This window comes from Lagenorhynchus albirostris, chromosome 2 (genome assembly GCF_949774975.1).
Source record: "Lagenorhynchus albirostris chromosome 2, mLagAlb1.1, whole genome shotgun sequence".
Lineage (NCBI taxonomy): Eukaryota > Metazoa > Chordata > Mammalia > Artiodactyla > Delphinidae > Lagenorhynchus > Lagenorhynchus albirostris.
Window position 1 is genome coordinate 151,396,876 of NC_083096.1, and position 27,838 is coordinate 151,424,713.

Sequence of the window (27,838 nt, forward strand, 5' to 3'; positions counted from 1 at the left end):
CAGCGCTCAGAGGTAACCCCAGCGAGCGTTCAGATCGTGGGCCGCAGGTCCCAGGAGCTAGCTCGCTAGGGAGCGGGAGGCCAAGCGACCAGAGTCGGAGTCAGAGTCGTAGTCGGAGTCTCGGGACCGGAGCCGGAGCCTGATCCGCAGAGTGCAGCCCGCCCGCCCGTCGCCGCCCGCGCACCCGGCGCTGCCAGAGCCTCCGGCGCAGCGCGGCCATGGAGCCCAGCAGCAAGGTGAGTCGCGCGCCCGCGGGCCCTCCCCACCTGGAACAAAGGCGCGGACCCCCGGTCACCCCTCCGCCGGCCTAGGCCTCCCCGGGCCTCCCCGGCGGCCCGGACGCTCTGTGAGCCCGTGGCCGGCGGCGCGCCTCTCAGAGCCATGCTCGGCGCGGGCCTGGAGCGCAGCGCCCTGCCGCTGCCGGGGACTTGGGCGGGGATGGGGTCGGGATCTGGCGGGCGCGTGGGCGCCGCGTGCGTTGTTGGCGCCCGCAGTGAGCAGCTGGCTTCCTTCCGGGGGCTCCGCGCCGTCCACGCGTCCCGGCAGGGCCGGGGGACCCAGGGCCCGGGCGCGGCACGTCGCTCACGATCTCCTCCTCAGCGGCCCTGCTCCGACTTCTCCCGGGGCGGGGGAGGGGGCCCGAGCGCGGCGCCCATTGGCTGAGCCGGCCGAGCCCCCGGCCGGGCCCCGGCCCGGGCGCTTGGAGGAGGAGGGACCCGCCCCCGCTCGGCCGGCTCGGAACAGATGCTCCCTTTTCCTGGGCGCCACACTGGGCGCGCGGCCTGGTGTTGGGCGTTTTCCGCGGCCTCGCGCAGTCCCCGCGCCGGTCCTCCGGGGTTCCAAGGCGGAGGGCACTCTCTTAAGGCCCGGGCTCCAACCCCAGGGTGCCTGGCTACAGGGTTGAGGCGAAAAGCCTGACTTCCGAGGCCCTTCTTTCCGCGTAGTGCAGGCCCCAGAGCTTTTGCCAAGACCCGGGGAGATGTGCTCTGAGGTGGCACGTTTCCCTGCTCGGGCGGAGCTGGTGAGGCCGGACGGAGAGAGTACCCCAGGGGCCGCCGCCGCGATCCCGGGGGGGCCGAGGGTCGGGAAGGGGCCCCTGGCTGGAGTGGAGTGGGAGTAGCGCGCGCCAGGGAGCTGAGGGACGCGGGACTGAACAGATGAGGACTCTTCCTTCCCCCGGGAGCAAGCAACTGCCTAGATACGATCTCTTTTTTTCATCTGTAAACGGGCTTGTCCTACAGGGGATCTTTGTGACTTTCCCAGAACGGTTCCTTTCCAACAAATATCTATTGGGCCCCACCTTGTGTGTTGGGCATTGTTTCTTTCCTCCCTCCCTTCCTCCCCTTTCTATAGAATATTTTCAAGTGACTTTTTTCTTTGAAATTCGGCAGGGAAGGCACGAGGATGTCTGTTTTTCCACCTGGCATGGGGGGTTAGCACTGAACTCTGCACTGCCCTTCCTATGGGCTGTGGAGGTGTCCGGTGGAACTGAACAAGGTCTTGGCTGGGCGGAGAGGTGCGTGACAGTGACGCCAGGCTGTACCCTCAGCGGGAAAAGGTTCCTTTATGCCTGATGAATCCAAACAACTTGCTTCACCACCCCGCCCTGGCCTGAAGAGAGACCCTGAGCCCAGAACACATTTCCTGACAGTCATAGGTGAGCCATTATGCTGGGATATAACAAAATAAAAATAAAATGAGAAGCTATTTTAGCTAGTGGTAAGAACGTTGCCACTGCAAAGCTTAAATATTTGCTGTGTTACCTCAGGGCTCTGGCAGGTCACTTAACTTCTCTGGACCTCAGTTTCACTGTCTGTAAGAGAGGGAAAACTTTTTTCACTCCTGCAAGGGTAAGAAATGTCTGTTCAGCATGTGATGCAGGACCTGGGTGTTCATCTGTTGAGTGGAGAAGTGAATATTCTGAGAGGAGACAGAAAAGTGGAGGAGAAAGTCAACAGTCACTTGTAGTTCACTAGGCTCTGGGCTCAAATGCTTTTCAGTGTCACTGACCCTCCATATATAGCTCTGCTGGTTCAGGGGCTTAGAGCTCGGAGAAGGGAAGTAACTTACCTGAAGTCACACAGCTAGTAAGTGGCTGAATTGGATTTGAACCCAGGCCAATCAGAAAGGGCTTTCAGTCTACACTATCCCTTTTCACCATAGACTTTCTTGAATTTTGAGCTGAGGGGAGAGAGTTTGCTTCAGGGGTGCCCATGTGCCAGCCAGTTCTGTAGCAGGTAGGTGTTTTTCATGCAGTATCCTCCAAACTTTTGATTGCCGGCTCCATCAATAAATAATTTTGGAGCACCTCCTTCCCAGTGCTTTATCTGTATTTATAAATTCATGTATGTGCACTGTTATAATAATAGATTATATGCCTACATAAAGTAGAAATTTCAAAAGACAAATACAGATAACAGTTATAGTAAAAACATTTTATTTTTTATTTTATTTTTTTGCTAAACTTTCTATGGATCATCCTGTATACATTCTAGAAAAAAGCCCTTCCCTTTGGAGCTGCTGATTCGATCAGCAAGCCCAGCCCTTTTGTGCAAAAGGTTAAACTGAGGCCTGGAGAAGTTATATCACTTGCCCAAGGTCTTAAAACCAGGTGTGTCTAGTTCTGAAGTTCCTTCGGCTATGTTCCTCCTCATCTCCGCAGTTGACTCAGCTGACTTTCCTGCTTTCTGTCGTGCTCCTCTGTGGCTCACTGTGCTGAGTTTAACTGAGTAGGAAGTAGGAAGGAGACAGGTTGAAGACCCTCCTGTCCCAGCCAGAGCTTTGCTCATGCTCCGTCCTGGGCAGCAGATGAGGGTGAGCCCTGCCCCCAGATGTCTCACCCAGCCCTTTGTGAAGAACTCCCAACTAGTCCCTCCTAGCACCCCAGTCATGCCCCAGGACTCTGCCACTCCGCCCTCCAGACAAAGGAGAAATGAGAAATCTGTGGGGTTCCTCAGCCCCTCAGTGGTACGGAAGAGCATAGGCTTTTGAAGTCCTGCATTTGTGGTTTTGAATTCCAGCTTAGCTCAGTTGCCACGTCTGCAGAATGATGTCATTTTTGTCATTAGAGTGTCTGTAAGAATTCAGAAATAAATGTGTCTATCTGTCCCCATGGATGCTCCATAAATATCCCTTGCTTCTCTGGATTCCCATGATGCACTGCACCTACTGGGCCCCAGGTGACCTGCTACCTGGGTTGCAGCCTCTGTCCAGAAGTCTGGCATTTGGGCAACATGAGCTTTTGGGGAGTCCCAGGATGCCCGGGCTGTATCGCTTGGTTGGGTAAATCATTAAAGTTTCTGCTGGCTAGTTCTCCAGTAGGGGTTTTGTCAGGAAGCTGGTTTGCAGAGTAGCCCATGGGTGAGAGTGCCAGGTCCAGAGATGGGTCAACTGATGTGGCTGCCCTGCTCCCCCCGTGAGGGTGATAACTAGTCATGATGACATCACAATCCAATGGAAAATGACTTTTCCAAGGTCACATACTAGCCTCCCACCACAAAACACCTGCTAGCCTTTCTAGGATGGCATAAGAGGATAAAAGAAAGTCCCCAGCAGGAAGGGACCTTCCAGTGCATGTCCCAACCCTGTTTGACAAATAGGGAACTGAGGCCAGAGAAGGAAAGAGGCTTAGCCAAGATAAGGCTGTCACAAAAAATTTGAGATGTTCTTCAGTATTGTTTTTAAAAAACATGTTTTTTTCTGCACACCCCTGTCCTATGTGCCACCTTCCACTCACCCCAAATGAGCAGGAGTTCCCCGAGTCCCAGACTTTCCAGCCACTTTCTGGGTGCAGTCTAATAGTTGGATTAGATATAATTTGACAACTGAAAGCCTTCTGTGAATGGAAACAAAACACATCCTCATAAAACTATGACCTGGGGGAAGTGGCCTTCCTCAGAGCCTCGGTTTTCTTCCCTGTAAAATGGAGGCTCACTCCGCATGGTAGTTGTGGCGACTGCCCAGTGCCCTCAAGCAGGGTGGCGGCTATTTTCAGTGGAAGGACCCTCTGCACGTCCAGTTTGGGTGTACGGACATCGTCAACATCTCCATGATGATCCCTGTCCCATGCTGGGCCATTCCGGGACCAACCCTACCTGGCCTGGAGCTGGGTCAACCCCCAATCCCCCTGTAATCAGCTTGTGACTTCAGGGAGCTCAGCTTTACCCAGTGCCTCCTGGTCACAGGATGTCAGGGCCTAGAGCTCTGCTCCAGCTCCAAGGGTACAGGCATCCAGTTCTCTCCCCCTCCCACCCTAGCTGGCAGAGCTGGGGAGGCCTGGGACAAAGGGGAAGCGTGCAGTGTTGGCTTGGGACCTGCAACCTCACCCCTCCCCCACCTCACTCCTGGGCAGAGCCACTCAGTTTGGTAACCTGCGTCCCAGAATGGTAGAGGTTGAGAAGGCTCCTGGTTGGACCTATGGGCTCAGAGAGGCTGTGTCAGGCCTGGTCACCAAAACAAACCTCCAGTTGTTACCGGCCTCTTCCGTGGGAGGCATGGAGTGGAGCCTAAGGCTCTGCCACCCAGCCTCCAGGCCAGGGAGGGAGTAGCTCAATAGCTAATGCATAAACATTGGGGTTTTGCAGTAACGGAGCAGGGCTCCCAGACCTTGAACTCGTGCAGAATGAGGGCAGTGTTCACCCTTTCTAAGACTTCACCACCACCTTGCTGGCTTTTGCCTCCCCAGGGCCTTGGTACCCTGGAAGGGGAGAGAGCTGTCGCCAGACCCCAGCTTAACGAGCCTTTGGCTACTGAGGTCTCTGCTGGACAGGACATCTGCCCAGAGCACCTAGCCCAGAGTTCACCCCCACTATTTTGGCACTGGGGAGTGAGGAGGAAAGGGCTCCACCAGAAACATCTCTACCATTTGACCTCAGACCAGCCACAGCTCCTGTTGGAGCTAATTTCCTCAACTGTAACAGGGATAATACCTGCCTCTCTAGGTCAGGTTGCAGGGTTTTTTTTTTAAATTACAGAAGTACTGTAATGGAGCCAACTATAGAGAAGCATGCAAAGGAGGAGAGTAAACATCTTCTCCCAGTTGTAATGGTTTGGTGTTTACCCTCACAGACCTCTTTTTGTGCATGTGTGTATGTGTGCCTATAAATGGAATTCAGTGTAATTGGATCACGCTTTCTACATAGTTCTGTGCAGCCCAGTGCAGCCCATCCTGTTCACCCACCAATACGTGCAGTGTTTCTCTCTGCACATATAAGGAAGTGCCATTATACAAGTTCATTATCTCCTCCTTCCGTACACAAAATGTACATTCTATACGTTGTTTAGTACTTTGCTTTTTTACCCGGCACTCTTTTCGTATCAAGTACATACAGATGTGTTGCATTCTTTCCAATAGCTGCATAATATTCCATCACAAAATGTCCCACCGTGATTAAGAATTAAGTGATTGTCCTCGTCACTTTCTCTCTTCATACCACTCACCACGTGATGTATTTTAGGTGTTTTTTTCTCTATCCTTCCACCCTACCCGCCGCTGCCGGCTCCCAACTAAAATATCAAGTTCCATGAAGCAGGGATTCGGTTGAGTTTATTGCTGAATCCCCATTGACTAGAGTAGTGTTGGGAACATGCACTCAGGTATTGTCCTTCCTTAGTAATATAATTTCTTATTCTTAGGAAACCTCTTATGGAGAACAGGAGGTCTTAGGGGAAGAGGATTTTTCAAGGTCACACAAGTGGGGTACTTAAACTTGTCTGCTGAGAGTGTTGAGGACCTTTACATATTCCCATGGTCTTATCAAATTAATCTTATCATAGTCAAATTGGTGCCCACCTCTCCACTGAATGGGTACCTCTCTGGGGTGTCAGCTTCTCCAGATGCCCGGGTGCTGACTCTCAGGGAGTCATTTGTTTGCATTTAACACCTTTTTGGAAGACGATTTGGTTTTGCCTGGAAGGCTTTGAAAAGTCCTGTGCAGCTCGTGTGTTGGGTTTGCACTTGGCAATTCAGAGCACCTGGAGCTTAAAGCAGAGATGGGCAAATTTTTTCTGTAATGGGCTAAATTGTAAGTAAATACCATCGGCTCTGTGGGCCATATGGTCTGCTGTTGTAGCGCAAAGGCAGCCATAAACAATATAGACTTCTGGTCCCCAAAGGAATGGGGGACAGTTTGGCTGTGTTCCAATCAAATGTTATTAATGGAAACTGAAATTTGATTTTATTTTTATTTATTTTTTTTTTTGCCGAGCCACACGGCTTGTGGGGTCTTAGTTCCCCAACCAGGGGTTGAACCTCAGGCCCACGGCAGTGAAAGCACTGAGCCCTAACCACTGGACTGCCAGGGAACTCCCCTGAAATTTAAATTTAATACAATTTTCATGTATCACAATATATTAGCCTTCTTTTTTTTTTTTTTCCCCAGCCACTTAAAAATGTAAAACCCATTCTTAGCTGGCAGGCTGGATTTGGCCACGGACCATAGTTGACCAACCTGGTCTTAGAGCAAAATCTACCCAAGCGACCGAGAGGTTTCTGAGCTTGGGCCTGGGCTGTCCTGGCTCAAACTGGGCAAGGCCCAGCGAGTTGCTGGAATGGAATTTGACCTACATAGGAAGGAAGGAGCAGATAGAAACCTTGCTTCCTTTGGGGACCAGTACCCGGAAGCAGGGGAGGACGTGAGCAGGAAGGGTTTGGCAGCAGAGACCCCTCAGTTTGAAGCTTCCAGCAGCCGAAGGCCTCCTGATCATCCGCCTTTTCCTCTCTGAGTCTCCCGTTTTCTCATCCGTGAAGTGGGAGCCATCTCTCCCCCAGAGCCTGGTGATGGTGGTTAAATCAGTATGTGGATGCAGCCCCTGGCACGTTGCCTAGGGCCTGCCCGGTGCTGCTGGTGCTGATAAAAGCAGCAGCTCCCTCTCCTCTCTGCTTTTAAAGACTGATGAGCACCTTCTGCCTCCAGGGCCACTGCGGGGTGCAGGGGAGGCTCAGCCATGCAGAAGTCCTGACATCACTGGAGGACTTGAAGAAGATGGCTGAGAGGAGTAAATGCCTGAGGTCACCTGAAGGTCAGGCTCCACATGGTTATTACTCTTCTTCTTGAAAAGACCTGACAGGCTGGAAGAGTTCAGAGGGTAAAATGCCTTGTCCAGGAATCCAAAGAACTCAAGTCCCAGAATTAGCTTTTGTTTGCCGAGTATCCTGGGCCCCTACCCTCTGACCTTAGGCTCCCCATCAATCGCATGAGGGTATTACAGCAATTCTGCAGTTTCTTGCGCTTCTTTTTTCATCTCCCAGAATTGTGTTCAAATGAAATCTTAGAAAATTAAAGTAAAAAATAAAAAAAATAAATAAATAAATAAAAAGGGAGCTGTCACGGATCCCATAAACCCCTGCTCCACCCTGCTTAGAACTGGGGACCATGCAGTTACAAGGTCCTTGTCCCATGCTCCAGTGCACCCAGGGCTACTCAGGAGCTGTGGGAGGAGGAAAGGATGTGAGTGACATCTGGCTCATCCCGGCTCCAGGACCCTCCTCCCGGACCTTCCTCCCATTGGGAGTAACCTACCTCTGAATGGCGTGGCCACATGCCCTCCCTCCGCCAGTACTGACTGGGAGAGCCCAGAGCTGGAGTACATGCCAGGGAAAGGCCCGGCCCACGGACGCAGGTCGAAAGGCCACGCACAGTGCTTGGCAAGTTACATGACCTGGCTAGGCCACCCGGCATCCCCGTGTGTGGGAGGAGAGGTTCTGAAGCCAACATTTCATCAGTGGCTTCCTGGGAGAAGAAGAGCTCTAAGTGGGCCTCAGGACCCCCAGAATTGGGATGGGGTGGTGAGGGGTGAGGGCATGAGAGCCTCCTCGTGCAGGACCCCGAGCCCAAGCGCTTGCTGAACTGAGAGGCCTGGGGCACCCCTAGGAGAATCAGGATTTGAACTCGGGTCAGAGGTCTTTCCTCCACAGCCCTGTGGGTTGGGGTGGGGGCCTGGAGAGTTACTTTTAGGCTGTTTCCAGCTCTCAGAGCTGATGTTCCAGTACTCATCAGGGGTTTGCTACATGGCCGAGTTCAAATCTGTTAGGATGAACACTGTTCTCAGAGAACAGATACATGCAGAGCCAGTTTTGCCCAAAAAGTTAATTTCAGAAGTGACAGGTTTGCTTTGTATAAATATTCAGCGCTGCGCCCTACTCTGGGCACCCTAGGTACCATTCTTAAGGAGTTCCCGGTGTGGTGGGTGGACAGCAGATGGGTATTCCCAACTGCTTGGAGCAGAAGCTGGAGACTGTAGAGCACACAGCAAGGGCAAAGGCCTGGAACAGCACGGGATGTTCTAGGAGGTAGCCCCATCCCCAGGGGTGGTGATGGGCGGCCGTGGTTCCAGATTCTAGACTCTCCCTTGCTCCTCCACCCCTATAAAAGGCTTCCACAAGAAAGCTGTGAGCTGTGGGGCTTGTACCCCTTCTTTAAGGCATCACCAACGAGTCCATCAGCTTGGCACGTAAATATATACATGTTAAATGAATGGACTTCATTACCGCCTTTCAGTTCCAGCCACGGGACTGGTGGAGGCAGATGGTACCATGGGGACTTCCCATCCCTCCTTGATTCAGCGAACACCTGTCGAGTGAACCCTGCCGGCTCCATGATGCAGAGCTTGACAGCAAGCCTTAAGGGAAGGCACTCTTATCCCCATTTCTTATGTGAAGAAACTGAGACCCAGAGTCAGGGCTACCACATATCTCAACTCCAAGGTGAGGGAAGCAGCTCGATGCCTTTCAGCCTGGGTCTCCAGATTCCAAGTCCTGTCGTGAGCACGCTGGGTGTGGTGGGGGCGAGAGGTGGTGGGTGCCGCTTGCCTACCCAGGAGCGGGGGCCATGCTCCTCCCCTGGATCTAGCATCCAGCCACACTGAGCACCCCGTTAGATCCGGCCTTGCAGGGCCCCCCCCTTCTTCCCCCTGCACGTACTGTTCTGTCTACCTGGAATGCAGTCTTGCCACCGCTTCTCCACTTGGCAGACTCCCTGCATGTCCTTCACGGCCCAACTCCAGTGTCACCTCCCAGGAACCCACCTTTGATTGACTGTCCCAGGCAAAATTACAAGTCTATCCCTGCAGGGCTCCCGCAGTGCCCCAGCTGAAGCTCAGACCACACTAGCCTCCCCTTCCCAGTGGACCTGATGCCTCTTCCTTGATGTCAGGACCAGGGCCCGGGGCGCGAGTCACTGAGCCTTTTAGTAGTTCTTGACACAGCAGCCTGCCTGGGTGGATGTGGATGTAACCCAGCCGGTGGGTAGGCAGGTTTTCTAAAGCAGAGTTTGACCTTGACCTGCCAAGTGGCAAAGTCCAGCAGAGGGCTTTGTCCTTGGCTCCCAGCAGCCCCCGCTCTCAGAGGCACAGCTGCTCAGCAGGGCCCCAAGACTGACTTCAGAGGCCCAGAGACCCCTGGCACACCAGAGCCAGACTGGAGACAGGGCTGTAGTAACAGTACTGCCCCCCAGCAGAGCCCCTTCTGCGAGGGCATTCATGCAAGGGCACGATTTTTACCAGAGCCGCATATCATCTGTATCATTTTTCACTTCTATTTTTATTTAAATTGCTGTGTTCTAAATAATATGAAACCACAGGGCTTGTAAAAAATATTTTGAATAGGTGATACATTCATGTGGTTCAAAATTCAAAAACGTACAAAGGGATATAAAATGAAAATTCTCCCTTCTACCCTGCCTCTGCCACCCAGATCCCCAAGGTACACTGTTACCTTTCTTGTGCATTCTTTTAAGGAAGTAGATGTGTATATTCTCCCCCATCCTAGCCTTTTTTTTTTTTCCCTCCCACACAAAAGGTAGCATACAACACGCTGTTCTGAAGCTTTGCTTTTTACTTATGTAAAATCAGTACCAAATCAGTATGCCAAATCAGTACCTAAAGAGCTTTCTTTGTTAAGTACTCCATTATATAGCTATGCCACATTTTTTCAAATCCTAGGTTTGCATTGCTAGTTTTCTATTTATTCGAGTGTGTACTAGAATAATATATACCTTGTATACCGTTAGTATCAGACGATGGCCAACCTCAAGGCCAACCCTGAGCCGTGACACCTGTGACTCACCAGGCAGAAAGCCCCCACGTGGGGGTTCAACAGCCGCTGTCGTGCCGTCCTTGTGACCTCCTCTTACTTAATCCCAGTGGTCACCCGAGGAGTTGGGCTTGGCCGGGGCCCACCAGAGGAGGCCTGTCAGGTGCTCACCACCCACTCGGAACCAACAGCCTTGGGTCTGAAGGCTCCCTAAGGAGTTGGGAGGGAGGCTCTGAGGGGTGCTGGGCAGGGTGGGCCGTGACAGACAGGATTTACAGGGAGTGCAGCCCGCTGGGAGGAAAGGCCCAGCGTCTAGGATGAATGTCCAGAGTCTGGCCAGGAAGGAGCCCGTGGGAAGGAAGGATCCAGCTCTCCCTTGACAAGGAATGGGCTCTGAACTCCTGCTGGCTGAAACCTTACTCTCAGCCTCTGACGTGAGAACCTTAGCTTTCGCAATCGATGGCCTGACGGCTTCTAGAGAATGAAAAGACCATACTAGGAATGTGTCTGATTAACAGCTAAGCCCAGTGCTATCTGTGAGTATCTCGAAGTCAGGGCTGCTTCTGGGTTCTGTGGGGAGGGGGGGAGACCAAGGCCATCGCCAAGCTGAGGCTCTCCCCTCCACAGGTAGGTGCGGCTCAGGATCTGTGCCTCCACCCCTCCCCTCCAGTGCCCAGCCCTGTGTGGTGCACCTGGTGAATGCCCGCCCATCATTTCTTTGGCATCCCTCCCCCCGGGCCCCGTTCTTTCGGTCAGTTAAGGGCCTGCCTTAACTGTCATACATCTTGGCGCCTTCATTTTAAAAGAAAACAAAAGTCCTCTCCCTAGCAAGGCACCTTGCTCCCCCCGGGCCCTCCTGCCTGCTGGCCTCCTCCCTGCCTGCTGCCTCCGGCCCTTGGCTTCCAGGTGACAGAATCCCACTGCCCTTTTTCTCCCCCAGCCCTCTGCCCATTGGAAACGCCTCGACCCAGCACTCTTACTCACCTTGTGTCGTGTACTTTTCCAAAGCACATTCCTGGCTGGTATGTCATCTGTGTCCTAACGACCCTGGGAAGCTCGTGGTCTGGGGATGGTTGCCCCGAGCTTCAGCCTGGCTCTCTGCAGACCCCTGAGTAAGCTGGAACTTGTCTCTGCCTCAGTATCTACCCTGTGAATGGAGGCGAGGGTTTGCAGACAAGCAACCAGACGGGCCGGGAGGAGTGGGGAAGGGGACTCACCTGCTGGAATTCGCAGAGCAAGGAGGCAGGTGGGCTGGAATTAGAAGCCGGCGTCTTGGGCTCCAAATCCAGGGCACTTCGCCCATCCATGCCGCTCCTCCCACGTAACTGGGCCCCCCTTGCCTTGGTTCCTGGGCCTCCCAGCCACAGGGGCTGGGGCCACCTCAAGCCCAGGCATGGCTTCAGCGGGGGAATGAGACCCCGGAGAAGGCCAAGCCCTGGCTACAGAGAGGGGGAAGACCCTAATTACCCTCTCTCCCCAGGAATGAGTCTGGCCAGCCCGGTGTCTAGAAGTTGGCAGGGCTGGTTTGGGCACCTGAGGTCAGGAAGTGGCCAGGTTTCTTCAGAGAAGGGCTGGTGTGGTGCCAGGAGTCAGGCAAGCTATCTGAACAAGGGAACCTGCCAGCCCAGGCCCTGCCCTCTAGTCACCTGGGCCTGGCGTGCCTCCAACAGTGTGGGCTTTTCTCTCTGCAGAAGCTGACGGGCCGCCTCATGCTGGCCGTGGGAGGGGCAGTGCTCGGCTCCCTGCAGTTTGGCTACAACACTGGAGTCATCAATGCCCCCCAGAAGGTGAGTGCTGTGCTGTCCTAGGCTTCTCGAGACCAGAGGGCTCTGCTGTGCACCCCTGCCCCCATCACACACACACACACACACACACACACACACACACACACACACACACACACACACACACACACACACACACACACACACGCTCACCCTGCCTCTTGGACATTGGAGTCATTTACATCAACTCACCATCTGCCTTACCAGCCAATATTCTGGCCCTGAATGGGTTAGAGACTCTTAGCTTTGGCCTTGGAACCTTGGGGCCCACAGAACCACAGGGTCTTTATAGGTCATCTTTTTTTTTTTTTTTTTGTGGTACGCGGGCCTCTCACTGTTGTGGCCTCTCCCGTTGCAGAGCACAGGCTCTGGACGCGCAGGCTCAGCGGCCATGGCTCACGGGCCCAGCCGCTCCACGGCATGTGGGATCTTCCCGGACCGGGGCACGAACCCATGTCCCCTGCAATGGAAGGTGGACTCTCAACCACTGCACCACCAGGGAAGCCCTTTATAGGTCATCTTGAGCAACCTCCCACCCGACACAGAAATTTGTAAAAATTGAAGCCGTGTTTGGTGTAGTGATGCTGCATTCGTGCGGCCCTCTGGGGCTACAGAGGGCGTCCGTGGTGCTTTTCTCACCTGATCACACCGAGCCCTAAGGCAGGCAGGCAGCCGTGCCTACTCCTACCCTGCAGGTGTGGGGAATGGCCAGAACCTGCCCAGCATGACCAGCTAGTCAGGGATGGAGCTGGTATATGACACCAGTCTGCCTTGGCGCCCTCCCTGCCAGGTGGTCCCCAAGCCTGTACTCTCACCCATCCACATGCAGCACACTCCCTTGTAAGGGAGCCCATTCTAGGCTGAAACTGCCTATCTCCCTGGAGGCCCTGGGCCAGGGAAAGCAAAAATGGCATCTTGCCCTAGGGAACTGGAGGGGTGCAAGTGTGCGCTTATTCCCTTCTCCCCACAGCACAACCCAGATCTGTCCTCACGTGCTCACCAGTGTCGGGACTGGGGGGTGCCCCGGTGAGGGCCTCCAGCATAGCCAACCCACTGCTCTGGGGAGGAGAGCGGAGGATGGGGGAAGGAAAGGAGACTGTAACGAGCCCCTCCTCTGCGCCAGGCCTGTTGTGTACATTCATAAGGTCGGGCGGTGATTTCCATTTTATACACCCGAAAACCGAGGCCCAGGGCAGGTCAAATGACCAATGGGCTCAAGGTCACATAGCTAGGGGATGGTGGAGTCAGAAGCCAAACTCTGTTGTTTACACAACCTCAGGCTGTCTTCCGGACCAGCCACCTGGTCAGTTTAAAAGTCTCTACCTTCCCGGGCAGGACAAGATGAGAGTGGATTGTCCTGTCAAGGCCACATTCATGGTCCAGATGGGTGAGGCCAGGAAGTGAGTGTGGCTGCTTCCCGAGGATTGGGGCCTGTTTGGGGGAGCTGGGCCTCCTCCAAATAGGCGGAGGGTGGCCGTGGGGGCCACACCCGATGCTGGGGAGCAGGTCACCAGAGCGGCCAGGCCTGCTGAGTCATGCTCAGCTGCAGCGGACGTGATGGGGCTTTTCCAAGCTTGTGGGAAATGGCGACCGTGGGCCCATGCTTGAAGCAGTTCCAAGCCCTGCTTCTGCTAAGTGCTCTGAGCAGATCTTGCCAAGGTGTGTGCCTCGGAGCTGGCTTCCTTTGGGAATCCTTACAGATGCAAAGTGTGTACAGTCTTAGAGACAGGGGACAGACAGTGTCCCCTGACACTTACAGAATCTGACCTCATTGGTCTGGGATGCTGTCTGGGCATCAAAGTTTTAAAGCTCCCCAGTTGATTCTAATGTGCAGCAAAAGATGAGAAGCACTGGATTAAGTGATCACAGGGGTGGTCACGTGACTGTGATCACATAGTGAGTTACGCATGGTGACAGAACTAGGACTCTAAGAACAGGATAGAGGTGTTTTCCGGAAACAGAACAGGGTTGTGGTAAGCAGGGGCCCACAGGTGGGGATAAAATGCCCAGAGGAAAGAAAGTCTGTGTGTCACTAGGGTAAATGGGAGGAGGGAGAAGGATGAGAGGGCGACGAGGTAAGCCAGAAGCTGCCCACAAGGGGCTCTTGTGGTCGGTAGTTTCATCTGCAGAATCTTCAGCCACTGGCAGGGCGTGGCACAGCAAGAATGGGCAGGTGGGCACCAATGCGTAGGCCGAGCTGGGGAGTGTGGACTTCAGAACTCCACTAAAGAGGATAGATAGGATCAGATTTGCATTTTAGGGAAATGATTCAGGCGTCTGGTGCAGTGGGATGGGTCTCAGAATGTGAAACTAGAGACAGGGAAATAGTGAGAAGGCTGCTGTTGTACTAGGGGTAGAAAAAGCAACACTGAATAGGAAGAATGGGCAGGAGCTGATCATCGATTCAGCCTGAGGATGAGAGAGTGGGGTTTAAAACTGGCTTCTAGATTTCTGGTTCGGGCGATGTGGGTCTGGAGGCAGAGCAGGGAGGTGCCGTGGGATATGCAGGAACTGAGGTTTGGTGACACGGCGGGACAAGCACTTGGACACGGGGGTCTGTTTCTTTGGAGGGTAGTCAGTGGGAGAAGACCGATAGGTTGGTCACCGGTATCCATAGTGATAGAGAAGGATCTCCCAGAGGGACTGCAGAGTAAAAAGAGAAGTAAGGGTCAAGCCCTGGAGAGCACACCCACTGACAGAAGATCCTGGGAAGGAGGAGGAGAGCTGGCACCTCTACGCCAGGAGACAAGACCCTTCTGAGCCAGAGGAAGAATGGAAGCGCCTGAGGATGAGCGTCCATGGCCATGTCCTTCGTCCCTAGAGCAGTGCCCGTCCATAGGAACAGGCACTCAGATGTGGACGGAGTGAAGGGATGCTATCTGGTGCTCCGGAGGCTGACCTGGGCAGATCAGCTCCATATTGCCAAAGGCAAAAGACCCTCCGGTGACCCTGCCGTGGCAAAGGCTGTCCAAGTGGAGTCCTGTGGGTAGAGACCTCCCTGCAGTGGGTTGAACAGGGAGAAGGGAGATGGGGGAGAGCAGAGACAGCCCTTCCAAGGGACTCGGTAGAGAAGGAAGAAAGAAGGGTGGTCACCAGAGGGGTTGTCTGGCTAAGGTTTTTTTTAATACGAAGACTTCAGTTTTAAACAGCTTGTAAGGAATCAGCAGAGGAGGAGAGGGTGAAGATAAGGAGGGGGGGGTGGTCCTTCAGGAGGCCGGTGGTGGTGGAGCAGAGGCAAAGGGGTCGCATTTGGCCGGAAGGGACTAAGACACTTCCAAGGGTGCAGTTGTGGACAAACCCAGAGTGATGTTCTCTAATTCTTGGGACTTCCCATCTAATCAGAAACAGGCGAAAGGTGAGAATTACAGTGGAAGATGGGCGGGGCAGCGGGCAGGGGGTCCGGGCAGCACAGACGGCCCAGCGGTAAACATTTATAGGAGCATTTGCGGGCACCTGTCCAAAGGTCACTTGGGCAGCCGGCCTCTGAGGACTGAGGTGAGAGACCTGCGTGGCGTTTCCGGGGGCGTGTGCTCAGGCACTCCTCCGCCTGTTTACTCTTGTACTTTACAGACACTTCTCATAAGCCTGGCCGTAGTTTTCCCAACCCGGAGCAAACAGGATAAACTTAACAGGTGAAGAGGGGAGAGGACAACACTAGAGGAAGAGATGAAAGCGGGGCTCAGAGCCGACGGCCATGCCTCGGGAGGCACCATAGCCATTGTCCTGGGAGGGCCCAGTGATTATGCCAACACCGTCACTCAACGTGGACTATGCCAGGCACTGCCCTAGATGGGGGGAGGGATAGAGCCGAGAACACCGCGGGCTCACCCTGGCCCTCAGGGAGCTGCCTGACACATGGTCAGAGCTGGGCCCTGTCCCTGCCCTCCAGAGATTCAACCATCCAGAGTGCAGAGGCGGGGTGGGGAGGGGAGACCCCTTGGGAAAAGCCGCAGTATTATTAACGGAGGGCTTCTCGGTGCTATGGGAACGAAGAGAAAGGAATGACTAATGCCGGGGGTAGGGCTGATGGCAGAGACAGAAGGGGCCTCACGAAGGAGTTAGCAGCTGTGCTAGACCTTGAGGGCAAATCGGCCCCAGAGGGAAGGAGGGGCGGGTATCCCAGGCAATAGGAACGGCTTGTGCAGAGATGCGGTGGCATGAAGTGTTCCACTGATGGGGAATTGCTAACGGCCCGCGCTGACCAGGCCGACCCCCCTTGTCTGTCTAGAGGCACTTCCCTTAGGAAACTGCACTGCGCTGGCCAGGTTGGCCTACTTGCCAATGGAGACTTTGTCCCACTAGCGGTGAGGGTGCCAGTACTGCTGTTAATTACCGGAAGCTTGGTCTCCTCCATAAAACAGGCCCCAAAGGGCTTCCTCTTGGAAGTGGCTAATTAATCATAACATCATCTTAAATGTTTACAAAGCACCTCCTAATAAGTTGCCTCCTCACAGCAGCCCCACAAGGTGGGTGGGGCCGGGCTTATCTTCCCCTCATAAAGGAGGCACCGAGGCTGGGAGAGGTCACCTGGAGAGTGAGAGGCTGAGTCACAGATGGACGCCAGGCCTCACGCCTGATGACGACATCCCTGCCAGGCCTCCGGCCTCTGCAGGGTAGGAGGGGAGCCCAGTCACACAGAGAGCAGATAAATGAGCAAGGGCGTCCTGACCATCATACTGAGTGGAGAGAACTACCTCTCCCCTCCCCAAACGGCTGAGCTGCCAACAGAGGTGACTAAAGGCCATTGAGGAACCATGAGTTCCTGGCCAAGGGACAGTGTCAGGCATGTCTGAGGCATCCTCAGAAACCAGACCGCTTGGGCTGGAAGGGGCCTGACAGTCCGCAGGCTCAACGTTCCTTGTTTGCCAAGGGAAGAACTTGGTCTAGAGAGCAGGCGAGGTCTGCCCAGGACGACCTGCTTGGTGAGTGAAAGTACTGGAGGCAAGATGGGCTTCCCAGCCCAGGCTCCAGGCAGCCTCTCCTTATCTCTGCCTAGATCCAAAGGGCTCTGGGCCCCCTCTCCCCTTCGCCCATCTCCGCTTATACGGACTCTCACAGCTTACAGCTCACTTGTCACGTGCCAGGCATTATTCCAAATGCATTAGAAACAATAATTCAATTGTTCCATATAATATAACCCCATTAGGGAGACACCATAATCCCTGTTTTATAAAAAACTAGGGCACAGAGATGTTAAGCAATTAAACCAAGGGCACACAGCTAGTAAGTGGCAGAGCTGGGATTTAAATCCAGGGAGTCTGGCTCCACTCTACATCCTTGACCACCACAGAAGAAATGGCAGTTACACTTACAGGCACCGAAACACCCTTTTACATGCCAACAACTGCTACCCTGCTGCTCTCTCCTGCTCTTACTTCAAGCTGAGTCACGCACAGACGTCCCAGTTTCCCACGCACAGTTGCACAGCCTCTTACACCACGACACCCTGCCACAGCTCCCTCATCTCTTAAGCCTCTCCGGTTCATGGCCTGTTCATCAATTAGTGACAATGCTTTCTGCCTCCAGCCCTGTGCTGGGACCCAGATGAACCAGACTGTGCCCCTGTTGGAGTTTAGTCTAGAGGGAGCACACAGTGCCTCATAGTTAGCTGTCCGGGGCGGTGATGGAAACAAGCACAGGCTGGTGTAAGCGGACAAGGGGGAGGGAGAGGGTACCTGGCCCATAGAGGAGGGTTTTTCTCAACACCATAGACATTTGTGGCCAGATAGTTCTTTGGCATTACGGAGGCCGTCCCATGCACTGTAGGACGTTTAGCAGCATCCCTGGCCTCTACCCCTGCCAGTGTAACAACCAAAAATGTCTCCAGACATTGCGGGGGGGGAGCAAATTGCCCCTGTTTGGGAACCACTGCAGTAATGCAGAGGTTATGAAGGCTTTCCAGAGGAGGGATGGCGCGTTCTCTAGAAAGTGACCAACAGCTCACCAGGCAGAAGGCGAAGCAGCAGCAAAGCGAAGGTGCAGAGGTGTGGGGTGCCCGGGCAGCATGGGGGCGTTGCCATGTGGGGTGGGAAGAGACACTTCATCCTGAGGGTGGTGGGGAGACAAGAAAAGCTGTGAGCAGGGGAAATGAAGATCCTTCTGTTTGCAGGGGAGACCCCAAAGGCCAGGGACCAGTGAGGAGGTCAGAGCAAAGGCTTGGAGAGAAGCCCTATCAGGGCTCTTCCAGAAAAGCAGCCAAAGCAGCCAGGGTGGTCCGATCATCTGCTCTGGGGTTGGGGCCCAGCTTCTAGCTCCATCTGGCTGCCTGGGCCTCTTCACCAGGCCCCAGGGAGAGGCCCTGAGGAACCCAGAAGTTATCTGTCCAGCCCCACCTGTAGCATCTGTCTCCGAACTCCCAGCTGACCCTGGGGCGTGGCTGAGTTGCTATGGAGACATACCACCTGGGGCGAGGGCGGGGCAGCCCCAGCTGTGGGGGAGGGGTAGGTAGGGAACTGGAAATAGGGGTCAAAGCCAGGCTGAGGGGCTGAACTGGACAAGCTGGCCCTTTCTTCCTCCCGACTGGACCTCGAAGCTTGGGTGGCTGTTTAACCCCTTCATCCCCACAGTATATCTAAGAGAGAGAAGAAAGGGTTGAGAGAGAGCTGATTCCCTCTCAGGATGATCTAGAACAGGGGGCCCCAACCCCCGGGCCAGGGACCAGTACGGGGGGCCTCACAGCAGGAGGTGAGCGGCGGGCGGGCCGGTCAGCCGCTCCCCACTGCTCGTGTTACTGCCTGAATCACGCCCACTGCCACCCCCGGTCCGTGGAAAAACCCTCTTCCATGAAACCGGCCCCTGGTGCCAAAAAGGTTGGGGTCCGCTGATCTAGGAGACCAGGCCTCTGCAGGGAATATGTGGAGAGCAGCCAGAAATTCCAAAACATATACCCCTTCTCTTGGCAGTGGTCTGGAATTCTAGAACACGGGTTGGCAGGGGGACCAAATCCAGCTAGCAGCCTGTTTTTGTGTGGCCTATGAGCCAAGAATGGGTTTTACGTGTTTAAAAGGTTGGGGTGGCGGGGAGGGGGGGGAAGGGAAGAAAAATAAGCAGTCATCAACAGACTCTAATGTTTTCTATCTAGCCTTTTACATAAATTGTTTATATCAATCCCTGATCCAAACTTTGACTTGTATGCTCCCTGCTGACAGGGGACTCACTAACTGTAACATGGGTAATCTCACCCTCTGAAGCCTAGAAAGCTCTTCTTTCCCCTGAGCTGAAGTCTGTGCCCTGGGGCTCTGCAGACCTGCTGGGTCCCTCGGCCTGGGCAGCCAGCAAGTTCTGAAGATAGAGCTTTACTCCCCAGGGCAAGCCTCTAGTTCCTTCAGGGTCTTTCTTGTACTATAATTCCTAGGTTAATGCTTTGTCTTGCAGTAATTAAAAAATGGAAAACTCTGTCCTTAATGTTCCTCTCAAGGAGATGGCTTCTCTCCTTGAGAGAACAGTGACACAAGGAACAGCTTACTCCATGTGCCAGGCAGTGGGCTCCGCCTCACACCCAGAGCCTCACTACAGACGCTGCCCTGACACAGAGGAAGTCAGAACTTCTGCTCTAGACAGAGAGACGTGTGGTCCTTCAGCCACAGTTACCCAGGCAGGGAAGGGAGGGGGGATGACAGACATGACACAAGCCTCTCCCCACCCTTACCCCCAGGAGAACTGCTGGGATGAGGAATAGCTCTTTACTGGAAACCATTCAGTCCAAGGGATGGCAGCTGCCCAGGGCCATCCTGCTTCTCCAGGCTGGCCCCTACAGTGTCGCCAAGTGAGCCTCTGCCCTAGGTTCAATGAGGGGATGCTTAGAGAAAGAGCTCTAATAGCCCCTCAGCTTCCAACAGCCTGATGCCATGGCTGACCGGGACCTGCCCTTTCTCCCCAGCACGCGGGCACTCACACCGACCCTTGGCAGAGAGAGGGGTTGGGAATGGGCTGGCAAGGGAACAGAGACAAACGGAGAGCTGAGCCTAGTCTGCTTGACGTCCAGGGCTCGACTGCCAAGTCAGGGAATAATGGTGGGAATCGGAATCTGGCTTCGGTGGATGGGAGGAGTCAGGAGCAGAATCCAGGTGAGACCTAGGGCAGGTGCTGCGTGAGTAGAGAGGAGGACCGATAAGGAGGTAGGATTTTATGGACAGGACCTGGTGAGTGACTGCATGTGGGGCAGTGGCAGGATCAAGGGTAGCTCCCAGGCTTGTAACCAGAATGTGAGGAAAGAGCATTCAGAAGAAGCACGTGTGAGGCCTCGCCTCAGACATGAGCCGGGGCTGAGGAGGCCGCCAGGAAGCTCGCTGCCGAGACCGGGCCTGTGGGATCCTATTAAGGGTGCAGAGCAGTAAGGAGGCTCTTCTTCCATGACGGGCACCCAGCCACTGCTGGATGATGCTCAAGGCAGCGGCTGGGTGGAAGAGGTCACCCCAGAACTTCTCCCCACGCAGGGTTCTCCTGTTCTCCAGGGACCCACCGCCTTTCCTGGGCCAAGGGCCAGCTTCACCCCCCACACAGGGCATGGACCCGAGGGGAGAGGACAAACAGCCCACGCACCGCCCGCAGGAAAGGAAAACCACACTTGGCTTCTTCCCACAAATCTCAAGCACCAGATCAAGAGGCAGGAACCCAGTGGGCAACCTCGGCTTGGCCACGAAGTGCTGCTGGGGGGTGAAGAGGATGAGCCTGGGGCCAAGGTGGACGGTGCTGGCTGCTCACCGTGCCTCAACCCTATAAAGTGGTCTAAGCAGCAAGGGGCTCAGGAGCCATAAAGGAGCTAGCCATGGCCAGGGTTTGGCCCCTCTGACTTGTTACCACATGCAGGAGACTTAACTGGGGAGGCTCTGGTAACACCTCACTTAACACATGGTTCCTCAACATCTCCAGCCAGATCCCAAGGAGAGGGTTAAAGACCTCAGCCTCACACCCTTAAACCCATTTAGGTAGTAAGCACTTACTGCCTAAATACTACACGTATTGGCTCTGCGTACAATTCAGGCAAGTTCCATTAGCCAACTTGACAAATTTTAAAACGAGATGTGGAGAGCTCTGTGAGACAAGCATCTGAAACACAGGGGGCAGGGGGTGAGCCTGAGAACTACAGCATGCAAAAATTAAGTGTCATCTGGGGCAAACACCTCTCCTTGCCCCTGCAGAGAGCCCCAAGGACATCAGTGCCCTGGAGCCCTGCTTGTAGGTCTGGTTGCTCTGGGCGGCAGAGTGTGAGGGACAGGAGGGAGAAAGATTTCCAGCCAGATGATGGGCCCTCCAAGGGGTGAGGGCCATCTATCTGGGCAGTTCCTTCATCCAGGACAGCTTGCTCTCTGCAGAGCCTGATAAGTGGAGCATTACTGTTCCCAACCAGTCCTCCTCTGGGGCTGGTTTTGTCCCTCGAAGAACACAAGCACTCTGTGTTTGTTTTGTTGAAATCTGCCTTCTCTGCCCCTGGCAGAAGCAAGGGCTGCTAGGAGGGAAGCCTAAGGCCCTTTCATTGCTCCTCCATCCACTTGCTAGGCCCCCCTGCACCAGCTCTGGGACAGGCCCTGGGGTGAATCCACTGGGGTCCCTGCCCTCAGGGAGGACAGACTCTTGCGACCCTCTGAGCTGGGTCTCAAAAGGTTTCAGCGTGGTAAGGCAGGTGGGCCCTCCAGGAGGAGTAACCGTGGAACTGGGGGAAAGGGTGCATAGGGCAAAAGTAGAGATGCTGGGAGGTGGGACTGATACCTGGCAGGAGCCTTGACTTTGAATTATGGGACGCAGGCTCTGTTAGCCTATGTCAGTGGCCTGCACTGCCCCTGGGTCAGTACCGGAACGTGGTGGGGTCCCTCAGCTCAGTGGTGGTACCAAGCACCGTGTGAGCACTGCCAAGGGTGTTTTCATTAACTTCCCGCAACACTATGGAAGTGGATATTGCTAATGTCATTCGAGATAAAATCATTTGCCTTCGGTCACACTGGAGATGAGTGGTAGAGCTGGGTCTGAACTTGGCTGCGTCTGGGTTCCTCACCCCTGAGCTGTCCAGCTTCCCTGGGACAGACAAGTAGATAACTCAGTGGGCACTCCCGGGACTGTGGGCCTTGGTTCCCCATGTGGCGGTTGCGGCTACCCACAGCCTCCTCTTCTGCTAGACCCCCGGAGCTTGGGAGGGTTACGGAGGGCCAAGAGCAGTGCCAGTGGAGATCGTACTGTATGAGAGGCTGCATGCTGCCCGGTGCACGCAAACTTGCAGTGGGGAGGGGTGCCAGATGGGTTGGGCTCGCGCGGAGTTGAGTTTGAGCTGCAAGTGGGGAGGGGAAGAGGGGCATGCAGGTTTGTGACTGGCTGAAGTCGGGAATGTTCAGATTATGTGAGCGCGAGTTCGTGTGTGTGATGGCGTGTGTACACGGGAGGCTGTTTCTGGGTACGGTGGGCCTGTGGCTGCGCGTGTTGCTGGGTGGGTCTGGCTTGTCCCGAGGCACTGGGCATGTATCTGCATCACCTGAGAGGAGGGGTGAGTGTGAGCAAGCAGAACCAGTGCTGCCCGCCTGCCACATTCCTGGGCCTGGGCCAGCCAGGCCCTCCCTTTGGTGGGGGCAGGGCTAGCGGGAGGCCTGTTCTAGGACAGGTGTCTCCAGTTCCTGGAACTGCTTCCTTGTCTGTAGCTTTCCCTGTACCGCCCAACTGGGCACCTGAGAGAGGGGACGAGGCCATGGGTCCTTCAGAGGGGAACTCCCAGGCCAGCCGGGGGTGGGTCTCACAAGCATTTGTGTGCAAGTTGCTCACACCAGGCCTGAGTGCAAAGTCAGCCTGCCCTTCCCTTCCTCGAAGGGCCTCTGTCCAGCTGTATTTCCTCCCCAGCAAGGGGGATTGGGGAGGGGCATGCGGGAAGAAGCACTCTCTCTCTGAGCCTCTCTCTGCTATGCCTGAACTTCCACCACTGTTCACTTGCCATCATCCCCAGAAAGTCCTGTTGAGCGCCTGAAACTACGGGGCACTGGAAACCACCCCTGGGGGAGGTGTGAGAGCCGGCGCCACTCTCCCTCGGTGGTGTGGGTGGCTGAGGCCCACAAAAGGGGTGGCACCCGGCGTAAGAAAGCAGCGAGTTTGGGGCTGGGCCTGGTGCTGGGCCCCTGGGCCCCCTCTAGCATCCCGTGATAAAATGGTCCTCTTGGAGGTGGGGGAGTGCAAGGGAGAAGGATGACTGGGTCCTGGCCTCGCCCACCAGGCTGCTTCTGCTCCTGCAGGTGATTGAGGAGTTCTACAACCAGACATGGATCCACCGCTATGGGGAGCGCATCTTGCCCGCCACACTGACCACGCTCTGGTCCCTCTCTGTGGCCATCTTCTCCGTGGGGGGCATGATTGGCTCCTTCTCTGTGGGCCTTTTCGTTAACCGTTTTGGCCGGTGAGCAGAAGGGGTCCTGGCCCTGCCCAGGGAGTGGGAGGTGGGGGGCCTTCCCTGGCTGTCCTAGGGTCTACCTATGACCCAGCCCCTGCGGCCTCCGGGGGGTCCAGGGACCTGCCTGACCTGTGACCTCCTCCCCGTCCTGCCCCCCAGGCGGAATTCAATGCTGATGATGAACCTGCTGACCTTTGTGTCCGCTGTGCTCATGGGCTTCTCAAAACTGGCCAAGTCCTTTGAGATGCTGATCCTCGGCCGCTTTGTCATTGGTGTATACTGCGGCCTGACCACTGGCTTCGTGCCCATGTACGTGGGGGAGGTGTCCCCCACGGACCTTCGCGGGGCTCTGGGTACCCTGCACCAGCTGGGCATCGTCGTCGGCATCCTCATCGCCCAGGTAAGCCCCCACCTATGGCTCCAGTGCCTCAGGTGTGTGTCCTGATTCACCTCCTCACCTGGCCTTCCACAGCCCTGCAAAGGGCAGCCTCGTAGACACATCCTAGGCGCAGGTCCCGAGAACACCACCGCTCACCATTCTCCCGGTGGGAGAGCAAGTCCAGATGCCTGGACCCTTCTCATCCCAGCCCACTCAGCCTCGCGTCCTTTCTTCTCACTGTGGGGATCCAACCACAGGGCAGCCCACTGGTTCCTCAACATGCCGACCCTCTCACACCTCCACGCCTTGATGCCTGTGTGTATATGTATATATATATATATGCACTCCCCTCTCTCGAGGCTCTCCCTGCCCCATCCCTAAATCGTCCTGTGGCAAAGTAGCAGCCCCCATCCCCCTGCCAGACATGTCTGTAGCCCTGCCATCTTATCCCCACTAATGCCGTGATGTAGGTCCTACTTCCCCCTTGTCACAGATGAGGAAACCGAGGTTCAGAGAAGCTACGCCTCACGTTAGTGGCAGAACTGGACTGAGAACGAGAGCCCTCTCTCGAAAGCAGCAGCTGCCACAAAGCAGGCGAAGAAGGCCCCTGGGTGGATCGGGGCCGCGAGTGGGCCCGGGGCAAGGTGCTCACAGCTGCTGCTCTGGCCCCGCCTCCCCCAGGTGTTTGGCCTGGACTCCATCATGGGCAACCAGGAGCTGTGGCCCCTGCTGCTGAGCGTCATCTTCATCCCAGCCCTGCTGCAGTGCATTCTGCTGCCCTTCTGCCCTGAGAGCCCCCGCTTCCTGCTCATCAACCGCAACGAGGAGAACCGGGCCAAGAGCGGTACGGCGGGCCCTGCCCCTCCCCGCCCCCGGCCCCGGCCTCCTCCCTGCTCTGAGCCACCCCCGCCTTCCCTCCGGCCCCCCCAGTGCTGAAGAAGCTGCGCGGGACTTCGGATGTGACCCGCGACCTGCAGGAGATGAAGGAGGAGAGCCGGCAGATGATGCGGGAGAAGAAGGTCACCATCCTGGAGCTGTTCCGCTCGACCGCCTACCGTCAGCCCATCCTCATTGCCGTGGTGCTGCAGCTGTCCCAGCAGCTGTCTGGCATCAATGCTGTGAGTGCCCTCACCCACCCTTTCCTGTGGCCCCAGGCAAACCCTGCGGTCAAGTGTGTGCTGTGGACAGGTCCCACACTTAAAACAACAGACGAGCCCCTGCCAGAGGAGCAGCTGTCCTTTAGAACCAGAACCCATGAGGGCACTGGTGCAGTGTCCCCTTCATTCTTTACTGACCGTGTGTCCTGACCCCACTGGGACAGAGGCCGGGGAAGAGCCACCGCACCTGGCTGAGCTCCGCGAATTCTGTGTCCCGTAGGTTTTCTATTACTCCACAAGCATCTTCGAGAAGGCGGGGGTGCAGCAGCCTGTGTATGCCACCATCGGCTCCGGCATCGTCAACACAGCCTTCACTGTCGTGTCGGTGAGTCTTTTGCATCGTTGCCCACAGCCAGTCGGCAGCTGGGGTCCAGCTTGGGGCCTCAGGGCCTCATGACCAAACAGCAGCCTTTACTGTGAGCCAGGCACGCATCACGGGCTCCCTAAGTGCTCTCTCATTTCATCTTGGACAACTTGTCAAGTTCATTACTCTATCAAACAGCTGATGACACTGGCGCTCAGAGAAGTGCAATGGCTGGCCCAAGGCCACAGCCAGAATGCTCAGCTGTCTGGCTCTCGGGGGCCAGCTCTCATTCCCTCAGATCCTATGTAGTCCCCGAGCTGAGCCCCAGGGAGGAGGCGTCCATCTCTGCAGTGCCACGTGGCTTTCCCAGCACTGGGGGCCACCCTCCCGGAGGAAGGGGTATGTTCAGAGGGGCACCAGGCAGGCTGCACTGACATCCTCTCTGCCCACAGCTGTTTGTGGTGGAACGAGCTGGCCGGCGGACCCTGCACCTCATAGGCCTGGCCGGTATGGCAGGCTGTGCGGTGCTCATGACCATCGCGCTGGCGCTGCTGGTGAGTTGCCTTGCTCGGGGGGCCAGGCGGCAGGTGGGGGGAGCTCACGTGGGCATCAGACCCCAAAGTGCCTGTCTCAGCCCCAGGCTGGCGAGCAGCACTGGAGGCCAGGTGTTGGCAGGGGGGGCTGCCCTCGCCCTGGTTCTGCACCCCTCACAATCCCGGGCGTGGGCCTGACCTTCTGCCTCTTTAAGGCTGGCTCCTTCCATCCCGCTCCCATCCTGTCTTCAAATGGCTCCTCGCTGCTTGGTGCTTTCTCACCACCGCACCTCCAGCCCCAGACTTCAAGTTCTCTCTCCCCAGGAGCTACTTTGCCTGATACTAAATTTTTCAAAGTCTTCTCTGCATCTTCAATTCATCCTCAGAACAGCCCTAGAAAGTAATGCCCTCCTCACCACAGAGGCGTGGAAACATGCCTCATCTCACTCAGTCCTCACGACGCACAGGTGTAGTTCAGTCAATATTCCCATTTCTCAGGTGAGGAAACCTCCCCCAGTGAGGTTAGTAATGTAGCAGATAAAGGACGAAGCCAGGAGTCAGCCTCAGGTCTGCTGGCCCCAAGCCCGTGACTGTAATCTCTGTGATGATCCTGTCCCAGGCACTTCGCACACAACACTTGATTGTCCAACATCTGGGCAAGGAAAGCACCAGTACACTCATTTTACAGCCGAACCAAGGCTTAGAGTGCGGTGATGGCCGAGAGGCCTGGCAATACCGTAGGAATGAGCAGCCGATCTGGGATCTGGAACAAAGCCCATGTAACTTTTCTACTGCAGCTTCCTCGAGAATGATTATACGTAAAACCACATGCCGGCTCTGTGTCAGTCCTGAGCAGGGCACCTTACAAGCCTTCTGACACCCACCCCCAGGAATGTTCTTCCACATCCTCCTACTGTAAGCAGACTGCTCCACAGCCAGAGCCAGGGGACCCCAGGGACCTCTTCTTAGCGCCTTCCACATGCAACTACATGACCATTCTGGGAGGGCAGACCACACAGGACTTAAACTGTTTTGTTCAGATGAGGAATCCGAGACCCGGCACAGGGTACCTAAGTCACACGGCAAATCCAGGATCAACCCTGGCCTCCTGCTTTCCAGCCTAGAGCTCTTAGGCCTGCCCTGGGCTGCCTTTGCAGTTTGTTTCTTCTGAGGATCCAGCACAGCCCAATCTAACTTTCCTCCCGTCTCTCGTCCTCAACAGGAGCGGCTGCCCTGGATGTCCTACCTGAGCATCGTGGCCATCTTTGGCTTCGTGGCCTTCTTCGAAGTGGGCCCCGGCCCCATCCCATGGTTCATTGTGGCTGAACTCTTCAGCCAGGGCCCTCGTCCAGCTGCCATTGCTGTTGCTGGCTTCTCCAACTGGACCTCAAATTTCATTGTGGGCATGTGCTTCCAGTATGTGGAGGTGAGAACTCCCAGAGTGCCCACACTCAGCATTTCTCTCCTGCATGCATGACCCCATAGTACTGTGCAAAATGCTGTCCCTACCGTTCTTATGGGAATCATGCCGGGGAGGAAACAGGCTCAGAAGCCCAAGTCACACAGGGTTCTTTCCTTATCTTTGAATTTTCTGTTCTGCTCTGCTGTGGGAAACTGCTCCTATCACATGCCAGGTGCCGCAGAGTCTAATACTAACATCCCAATGCTCCTGGGTTGTCGGTGGGTGTTCCCTTTTTCAGATCAAAGGCCCAGAGGTAAAGTGACTTAGCCAAGGTCCTACGGCCCGATGTAGGGTCAGGTCTCCAACCGAGTGTTTCTGTGTATCTTTCAGCAACTGTGTGGTCCCTATGTCTTCATCATCTTCACCGTGCTCCTGGTTCTGTTCTTCATCTTCACCTACTTCAAAGTTCCCGAGACGAAAGGCAGGACCTTCGATGAGATTGCTTCCGGCTTCCGGCAGGGGGGAGCGAGCCAAAGTGACAAGACACCCGAGGAGCTGTTCCACCCCCTGGGAGCTGATTCACAAGTGTGAGGTGCCCCACACCACCAGCCCGGTCTGCTCCCAGCAGCCCAAGGATCTCTCAGAGCACAGGCAGCTGGATGAGACTTTCAAACTGACAAGATCTCAGCAGAGCTGGGCCTGGGGCTCTTTCCTTCAGCCAGTAGTGATGTCCAGAAGAATATTCAGGACTTTTAATGGCTCCAGGATTTTAACAAAAGACTGTTGCTCAGATCTATTCAGACAAGCAACAGGTTTTATAATTTTTTTATTACTGATTTTGTTATTATTTTTTTATCAGCCAGAGTCTCCTTTATCCACATCCCTGG

General features: G+C 55.3%; 1 protein-coding gene across 3 annotated transcripts; it reads left to right on the forward strand.

The window, feature by feature from the left end:
• SLC2A1 (solute carrier family 2 member 1) lies at window positions 1-27,783 on the forward strand. 3 transcript variants are annotated; one of them, XM_060140324.1, is made up of 10 exons: window positions 1-236; window positions 11,722-11,817; window positions 23,022-23,182; window positions 23,336-23,576; window positions 24,237-24,399; window positions 24,486-24,673; window positions 24,933-25,037; window positions 25,469-25,570; window positions 26,772-26,975; window positions 27,342-27,783. In XM_060140324.1, exons 1-10 carry the CDS (start codon window positions 219-221, stop codon window positions 27,540-27,542), a joined length of 1,479 nt encoding a protein of 492 aa, XP_059996307.1. In that variant the 5' UTR covers window positions 1-218; the 3' UTR covers window positions 27,543-27,783. The 3 variants fall into 3 exon arrangements, with proteins under 3 accessions (XP_059996307.1, XP_059996308.1, XP_059996309.1); XM_060140325.1 differs by lacking the exon at window positions 23,022-23,182 and having other exon boundaries at window positions 2-236; XM_060140326.1 differs by lacking the exons at window positions 1-236; window positions 11,722-11,817 and adding an exon at window positions 18,891-20,495 and having other exon boundaries at window positions 27,342-27,687.
• Window positions 27,784-27,838: the final 55 nt, after the last annotated feature.